This window comes from Photinus pyralis, unplaced genomic scaffold, assembly GCF_008802855.1.
Source record: "Photinus pyralis isolate 1611_PpyrPB1 unplaced genomic scaffold, Ppyr1.3 Ppyr1.4_LG7, whole genome shotgun sequence".
NCBI classification, from domain to species: Eukaryota; Metazoa; Arthropoda; class Insecta; order Coleoptera; family Lampyridae; genus Photinus; species Photinus pyralis.
This window is the reverse complement of record NW_022170738.1, coordinates 31,302,470-31,311,506: the sequence shown is the minus strand read 5'-3', so window position 1 is coordinate 31,311,506 and position 9,037 is coordinate 31,302,470. Positions and strand designations below refer to the sequence as shown.

General features: G+C 39.7%; 1 protein-coding gene across 5 annotated transcripts; it reads left to right on the top strand.

Moving 5' to 3' along the window:
- Positions 1-2,660: 2,660 nt before the first annotated feature.
- On the top strand, positions 2,661-8,378 carry LOC116176678 (ABC transporter G family member 20-like). 5 transcript variants are annotated; one of them, XM_031495405.1, is made up of 9 exons: positions 2,661-2,799; positions 3,031-3,212; positions 3,262-3,403; positions 3,453-3,809; positions 6,692-7,177; positions 7,293-7,586; positions 7,634-7,704; positions 7,754-8,019; positions 8,069-8,378. In XM_031495405.1, exons 2-9 carry the CDS (start codon positions 3,037-3,039, stop codon positions 8,368-8,370), a joined length of 2,094 nt encoding a protein of 697 aa, XP_031351265.1. In that variant the 5' UTR covers positions 2,661-2,799; positions 3,031-3,036; the 3' UTR covers positions 8,371-8,378. The 5 variants fall into 5 exon arrangements, with proteins under 5 accessions (XP_031351265.1, XP_031351264.1, XP_031351266.1 ...); XM_031495404.1 differs by having other exon boundaries at positions 2,663-2,799; positions 2,928-3,212; XM_031495406.1 differs by having other exon boundaries at positions 2,663-2,799; positions 2,919-3,212.
- The last annotated feature ends 659 nt before the right edge of the window (positions 8,379-9,037 follow it).

Genomic DNA, 9,037 nt, shown 5'->3' with positions numbered 1-9,037 from the left:
AACAATTCGTACTTTTTCGATCGGACTTCTCAATCAAAAGTTATAGACTAGAAACCAATTTCGAAAGAAAATTCAAAGGGCTATAACTTTCGAACTAATAGCCCAATCTTGGAACTGTTTGAAATTATGGTTTCTACAGGCCACATTCTATAAGAATATCTTTTTTCCCGGTCGAGGTGAGACAACTTTTTTTTCGAGGCTCAAAAGAAGGCAGTGTATAACCTTCCTTTTTTACCAAAAATCGACTGCACCAAAATTTCTCGGGAAAACACTTTTTCTTATACATCTTGGTGCGTAGAATCCAAAACAATTCGTACTTTTTCGATCGGACTCCTCAATCAAAAGTTATAGACTAGAAACCAATTTCGAAAGAAAATTCAAAGGGCTATAACTTTCGAACTAATAGCCCAATCTTGGAACTGTTTGAAATTATGGATTCTACAGGCCACATTCTATAAGAATATCTTTTTTCCCGGTCGAGGTGAGACAACTTTTTTTTCGAGGCTCAAAGGAAGGCAGTGTATAACCTTCCTTTTTTACCAAAAATCGACTGCACCAAAATTTCTCGGGAAAACACTTTTTCTTATACATCTTGGTGCGTAGAATCCAAAACAATTCGTACTTTTTCGATCGGACTTCTCAATCAAAAGTTATAGACTAGAAACCAATTTCGAAAGAAAATTCAAAGGGCTATAACTTTCTAACTAATAGCCCAATCTTGGAACTGTTTGAAATTATGGTTTCTACAGGCCACATTCTATAAGAATATCTTTTTTCCCGGTCGAGGTGAGACAACTTTTTTTTCGAGGCTCAAAAGAAGGCAGTGTATAACCTTCCTTTTTTACCAAAAATCGACTGCACCAAAATTTCTCGGGAAAACACTTTTTCTTATAATCTTGGTGCGTAGAATCCAAAACAATTCGTACTTTTTCGATCGGACTCCTCAATCAAAAGTTATAGACTAGAAACCAATTTCGAAAGAAAATTCAAAGGGCTATAACTTTCGAACTAATAGCCCAATCTTGGAACTGTTTGAAATTATGGATTCTACAGGCCACATTCTATAAGAATATCTTTTTTCCCGGTCGAGGTGAGACAACTTTTTTTTCGAGGCTCAAAAGAAGGCAGTGTATAACCTTCCTTTTTTACCAAAAATCTACTGCACCAAAATTTCTCGGGAAAACACTTTTTCTTATACATCTTGGTGCGTAGAATCCAAAACAATTCGTACTTTTTTGATCGGACTCCTCAATCAAAAGTTATAGACTAGAAACCAATTTCGAAAGAAAATTCAAAGGGCTATAACTTTCGAACTAATAGCCCAATCTTGGAACTGTTTGAAATTATGGATTCTACAGGCCACATTCTATAAGAATATCTTTTTTCCCGGTCGATCTGAGACAATTTTTGTTCCGCGCCTCAAAAAAAGGCAGTGTATAACCTTCCTTTTTTACCAAAAATCGACTGCACCAAAATTTCTCGGGAAAACACTTTTTCTTATACATCTTGGTGCGTAGAATCCAAAACAATTCGTACTTTTTCGATCGGACTCCTCAATCAAAAGTTATAGACTAGAAACCAATTTTGAAAGAAAATTCAAAGGGCTATAACTTTCGAACTAATAGCCCAATCTTGGAACTGTTTGAAATTATGGATTCTACAGGCCACATTCTATAAGAATATCTTTTTTCCCGGTCGAGGTGAGACAACTTTTTTTTCGAGGCTCAAAAGAAGGCAGTGTATAACCTTCCTTTTTTACCAAAAATCGACTGCACCAAAATTTCTCGGGAAAACACTTTTTCTTATACATCTTGGTGCGTAGAATCCAAAACAATTCGTACTTTTTCGATCGGACTCCTCAATCAAAAGTTATAGACTAGAAACCAATTTCGAAAGAAAATTCAAAGGGCTATAACTTTCGAACTAATAGCCCAATCTTGGAACTGTTTGAAATTATGGATTCTACAGGCCACATTCTATAAGAATATCTTTTTTCCCGGTCGATCTGAGACAATTTTTTTCCGGGCCTCAAAAAAAGGCAGTGTACAACCTTCCTTTTTTACCAAAAATCGACTGCACCAAAATTTCTCGGGAAAACACTTTTTCTTATAATTCTTGGTGCGTAGAATCCAAAACAATTCGTACTTTTTCGATCGGACTTCTCAATCAAAAGTTATAGACTAGAAACCAATTTCGAAAGAAAATTCAAAGGGCTATAACTTTCGAACTAGTAGCCCAATCTTGGAACTGTTTGAAATTATGGATTCTACAGGCCACATTCTATAAGAATATTTTTTTCCCGGTCGATCTGAGACAATTTTTTTTTCGAGGCTCAAAAAAAGGCAGTGTATAACCTTCCTTTATTACCAAAAATCGACTGCACCAAAATTTCTCGGGAAAACACTTTTTCTTATTAATTTTGGGGCGTAGAATCCAAAACGATTCGTACTTTTTCGCCCTAAAGTGTGTAATTCGAGGAATTTAGATGCTGTCAGGTCACCCTTAGTTAACTAGGGCCCCCCTACAAACTATTTTTTAGCCCTAAACTGAGCTAAATACGCCACTGCGTACGTATTCGAAAAAACCCAGTGCTGTCCCCTCCAAGACAAGGTGTTCAGGTGAGTGCATTACTAAAATTTGTTATTTGTTATTAGTCAATCAAAACCTACTGAACAATAACGTTGGCTTACTTCGCGTACTTAAGCCAATTAGAACAATCAATAATATTGTGTAATTTGGTCATTAAAAAACTACTTTATCTACAAAGTAGTTTGGATTTTTGGACAATTAAGTATTTAGGTAAGAGATTAAGTGGCAGAAGAAACGCCAGCTTCAATTGCTCTTTTACACTTTTCGTTTTACATAACTGCTACAGTTGAATGATCTGAATCGGATTTTGTTCTTATTTTTGAGGAAAGTTTTTGCAGTAGGTGATGGGGTTCCATTATTCACCACGAAAACCGGACTGGAGAACGTCACCAAAAAGTTTTCTGTTAGTAGGTACCTAATATCAAGGTTTTTTTTGCTCAGTTGGACATGTCAACCTGCGACAATATTGCGATGGAGAACTTTCACGGTCAGTTCTATTCTTCATTGCAAAGGGATAGGGAATATGCCATACGGGTACGTCACGCACATAAGCAGTATGGAACAAATAAGAACCTGTGCGTGGTACTCGACGGTCTTAGTATGACGGTACCAAAAGGGATTATGTAAGTTTTTATCATTTGTGGATTTGTTCAAAGTAACTTGAAGTTGCAGCTACGGACTTCTGGGTGCAAGTGGGTGCGGGAAGACTACGTTATTAGGATGCATACTTGCAAGGCGAAGACTAAACTCGGGCGAAATATGGGCTTTGGGCGGGAGCTGCGTCAAAGGCGCGCGCGTCGGATACATGCCGCAGGTGAGTGAAAAATCTTCCCTTTTGCGCTATTACTCTAAATAAAGTTCAGGAGTTGGCGCTTTACCAAGAGTTTACCATCCGCGAAACCTTGCATTACTTCGGTGGATTAGTCGGCATGCGCGCTAAGAAGATCGAAGACAGGTTGAACTTCCTGTCTAATTTGCTGATGCTACCGTCGGTAGACAAGAAGGTGGCCGATCTTAGTGGAGGCCAACAGAGAAGAGTATCACTAGCCTCCGCCTTGGTCCACGAGCCCGAACTGTTAATTCTTGACGAACCCACCGTTGGCGTCGACCCAGTTCTTAGACAGATTATTTGGGATCACCTTGTGGATATTACCCAAACCAAAGGAACTACCGTTATCATGACTAGTCACTATATAGACGAAATGAGGCAAGCTCATCTAGTAAGTCAATTGTTTCTATTCTACTTGCTTTACGGAATTATTTAAACCTCAACATTATTCGCTTTTTAAAACGGTAAAAAAATCATTGCGGCATCTCAATTAAGCTCGGGAAGACATAAGACTCATTATGTCGAAAGTGATGGTGGATACCAATGTACTACTTATAAAACTGAGCGCATCTAATTTACAGACCATTACGTAAAGAATCGGGAAGTAGAAGTGTTTTTCCAAATAAATTAAAAGTCCAGTATGGATATTAATTTAATATAAATATTATAATGTATTATAATATTATCATGTGATATTCTTTTCCACGACCGGTGTAAACTGAACGGAATTCTCGAGCGCCACCAGTAGTTGTGGCCTTGCCCTTGACCAAGGTCGGCGATTTAATACCCGTGCGGTTGCCGGCAAACGGTGGCAGGTCACTAGCGGAAAATCTAAAAACAGAGTTACGGCACACAAAACGGTATCCAATTCTTCAGTGAGAACGGCAAAAAAATTAACTAACGGTAAATAACGGCCTCATCTTTTCTAAAATTCTCGAAATGCGGAAAGGAAATGCTGGAAAATCCGGCTCGTCCAAAGAACTAGAAAATTTAAACTTCTTTAATTAATTGTTTCTTCTCTGTCATCCGAAAAATCTTCCACCATAAATTAGCGCGCTTCTTTCGATACTAAACTCAACCTAAATTAAGAAACTGAACAATTAGATACGGCATCTTTTTTCCGTAACGGCGGCTAAAACGACGTTATAAATTAAAGCACTTAACGTTACCTTCTGTTCCCGAGAATATAAATGAATAGGTCCGGAGCTACGGTTTTTCGTAATGAAGCACTCGTTCGAGTTCGTCCATATACCGGGTGTTCACCAAGCCATAGCGAAAAACAGGTGTTTCATTACGCATTCTCTCGAACAAAATGATTGCATCCTGTAACGGGGGTCCTTGAATGAAGTTGATTTTTTTTAATTCTTGTAGGGTTAGATTCGTTTTCTGGGTTTCGGGTAGCTCAGTGTTGAGTAGGGTGGTCTGCTGAAGGGGCTGATATTCCAAGATTTTGTTGTTTTAAATTCCTTTCTTAAGTCGATATTTCTGTCAGACGAAGGCCAGATGTGCCATAGGATCTTTTTTAATGGCCGGATAAAATTCAAGCGCCTGCTATAAGATCAGGTTTTTCATAAATAAAGTTACAGTACAGCTGAATCAAATCCTGTAGTTGAGAAAGAACGCGACGCAACTTAGAAGAAACTGCCAATTTTAAAAAGCGTAAGTGGGCTTGTGAGTAGTTCACGAGCGCGAAAAGATCAATGCGTTTTGAGCCGTCGTAGAGCCCACATCAAAAGTTTTTTTAAAGAACGGCAAATTAAATTCCTTGTGGGGCGTCAGAGAGCTCAAGTCATATGATATTAGCGGAGTTGGAGAGATTTTTGTATGCGGGTAGCTGACAAAATGAAGAGCTTTATTAGCTTCAACTAAACGTTGTTCCATTAAATGACCTCATCCGGATAACTTCAAAAACAGATTTCAAGACACTTCATAAAAACTGCAATGGACCTTCCCAGACTTCGCAAAGACTACAGAAATAATACACACAACATTGCATCTGTGAATTACTTCCATAACCTTTGATAATTTACCCATGTTTTTTTCAAATTTGCGTAATGGTCATTTTTGAAAAAGTAACAGTTAACACGTTAATTCCACATCGAGAGTGATTCTAGATCTTTGCGGAATAGTTTGAAACATATTGGAAGACGTTGCAGAAGTTTTTAGAACGATGCGGTTAGCGATTACAACAATTTCAGCACATGGTGGAATGTTCCTGAAAGTTTCAGACAATTTCGGAACCCTTTTCTGATTTTGGCCGTTTGGTCAAGTCAATTTTACAGGTCCAGCGGTTTAAAAGCATTAACCGAAACCACGAATCCATATTTTCTCCGGTATAGACTCGTAGTTGCATTTGGGCAGCTTTAAATCGCCTTCTTGGGGAAAAAAACTCATCTCGCCACTCGAATTGAAATGAATGGTGGAAGCTTTACTTACCCATTTAGTGAACAAAGCTGGAAAGTATCGTTTTGTTTGTCTGAAGCTAATGGCTACCACAATCCTGAAGTTGAAATATGAAGAACCTTCGATAATGTTTTTTTCAATAGATCTTTATGGAAAAAAAATATACTGGCGCGCTTAATTAGATTGTCCTTGGCCGAAATACGGTTGTTCAATTTATGTTACTAAAAGGTGCATATTTTACGACAGTCTTTATTTCTTTCTTTTCCTTTCTTGTAGTGTAATTAACTGACACATTTAATTAACTGGCTTCTATATATTAATTTATCCCACTGGTAAAGTTCGCGGATACCCAGTGGAATTTTTATAACAAACCCTTTATCCAAAGTCAAATGATTTTTTAACTTTTTCTTTGTAACTGAATAACTGATGCCTCCGAGATCAAAGAACCGGAACCAAAACTTTCCCTGATTAATTTCCCGCCGGCAGTCTCAGAAAACAAATTTACTTTCTTACTAAACACTGCTTGCTCTGGTAACCCAGACCCTAATGAATCCAAAATCTTTCTATCAATCACACACTGGTCGCATCGATGGCTTAAACGCGAATCAATGTAAAATCCTGCGGAATAGCCCCTACTTGATTAATTACAGACTAACTAACACCCTTTTCGATTTGGCTTCTAGTAGGTAATTAAGTACCTAAACCATTCTGCTTAACTCGCAGTTTTTATCACGTAGCCCTAATTAACCGAATTTAATCCAAAGATGGCTACCGTTACACAATTCACTTCTCTTTGAATGTTGCGAGACATTCTTGCAAAATTTGTGTAACCGATCACGGGCGCATTGCAATAAACTTTTCATTTCGCAGATTGGTTTAATGCGAGGAGGTCGCTTCCTAGCAGAGGAATCGCCCAGAGACCTTCTCGTCAAGTTCAGTACCGACAGTTTGGAGGAGGTTTTTCTGCGATTGAGCGCCAATCAAATTTTGATGAAAGAAAACGAATCGAACGACATGCCAGGTAAACGAGACTCCCTTACTCAAAGATCCCAAAATCTCGTGGAAAAGTCGCACTTTCTTCCTTCGATACACTGGGATCACCTAAGGACGTTGCTGTGGATCAACGGACTATGGATGCTAAGAAATTTACCCGTGGTCCTCTTCATGTTGCTGCTACCACTGGTGCAGATGTCGCTGTTCTGTTCGGCGATAGGACACAATCCTAAAGGTCTGACGGTGGCGATTGTCAATTACGAAACGCAGAATTTGTCGAATTGTGACACCACGCTGGCGTGTAACAGTTCCACGCTCAGTTGCGGATACCTCTACTACTTGAAGGGAAAGGATCTAAACTTTGTAAGTTTCGACAGCCCCTCTCACACATCAAAATAAATGTGTCTCCTAATATTCTGCTGTTACCAGCTCAGACGTGTTCAACACAATAATTGCAAAATTGTGATGACTTTGGCAGGTCCATTACAAAACCGACCATGAGGGAGTCGACTCAGTGCTCAAAGGCGAAACGTACGCATCCATCGTAATCAAGGCCAACTACACCGAGGGATTGCAAGCACGCATCGCCAAAGGCTGCAACGCGACGCCTTGGGACATTTCCGCCAGCGAGATCGAAGTGCTTCGCGACACGACCAGTAAAGACATCGCTATGTTTCTCATGTTCTACATATACGAGGCCTTTCAGGAGTTCATCCAGAACTATTTGAAATCCTGCGGCTTCCGCTCGCACGCAATATCAGTGCCGATCCAGGTGAGCAGCACTTCCTAAACCAAATGAACTACCTATGTTGCTTTCAGTGGGAACCGCCGGTCTATGGGCTACGTTATCCCAGCTTTACCGAATTCGTGACTCCGGGAATAATTCTAACGTGAGTATAGTTGTTAATTGGCGACGAGGACGGTTGATCGTAATTGTAGGACGACCTTCTTCTTGGCTTTGGCGTTGACGGCTGGTGCCATGATAATTCAAAGAAACCAGGGATGTATCGAGAGGGCCATGGTTAGCGGAGTGACACCAATTGAACTGTTGGTTACTCACATCATTTGCCAGTTCGTTATCATTCTAGTTCAGCTTACTATAGTTCTCGTGTGTTCTTTTGTGATATTTAAACTTACTCTGAATGGATCCGTAGTGTTAGTGACCTTACTGTCCATCCTGAGTGGATTTTGTGGAATGTGCTTCGGTAACTTTTCCATTGGTGGTCTTGAAAATGCACCAAGGTCGAATTTCAGGTTTCGCAATATCGTGTGGAGTCGATTCTGAACGAATGGCCATGTACATCGCTCTAGGAAGTCTGGTCCCTTTGCTGATGTTATCCGGAATTGTGTGGCCAGTTGAAGGCATGCACTACATCTTGCAGTTATGTTCCTTTTTGATGCCACTCACAAAAGCCACTGAAAGTATGCGAAGTATTTTGCAGCGAGGCTGGGGAATGACTTCTCCCGTGGTGCACATGGGATTTATTTCTATTGCTATCTGGGCATTTGTATTTCTTTTATTTAGTATCGTGTTATTAAAATTTAAAAAAGGATAATATATTTATTTGCGAAGGTTTTTATTGAATGCCCTATGTATCCCCCCCCTCCCCCACCACCGCCATATTAACTGTATTGCAACGGAGGGGATGTGCAAATATAGTAAGGAGGGATGAAACTGATGGCAAAGTGATGTCTCCAACCAGGGCACAGCGACGGGGCAGAGGTAGGCATCGAAGGGGGAGGGGCAACAAAAATGTTGAAGAGATTGTTACGTTTACTTTGGGGAAAACTCAAAAGTAACCAAATTACTTTGAGATAAGCACGCAGTAAGCTCAGGCAAGGTAGAGGTGGGTCGGGGTGAACATCGGGGTTCTTGTACACTAAAAAAACGAAGCAGAAAGGGAAATGTAGTAAATAGTAAATTTCAAAAGAGAGGAGACAATACTTACCAAAAGGGGCAAACAATGATTACTGAGAGATCTTGTTCTAGTCTTGACAATCTAGTTCTGGGAGTAATTGATTTCTTGGATGAAGGAGAGCCACTATCTATCAATAGTATACGTCTTCTTAGAAGGTGGAGATTAATAGGGAGACATCGTCAATAGATATGTCTCGCCCAGATAATTCATTTTGCCTTTGCGGGTAGTTTGCTGCGACAAAGAGTTCGCGAGATATTCGCTCGTAAAGTTTTGACCACCACCATCATCAATGGATATATCTTTC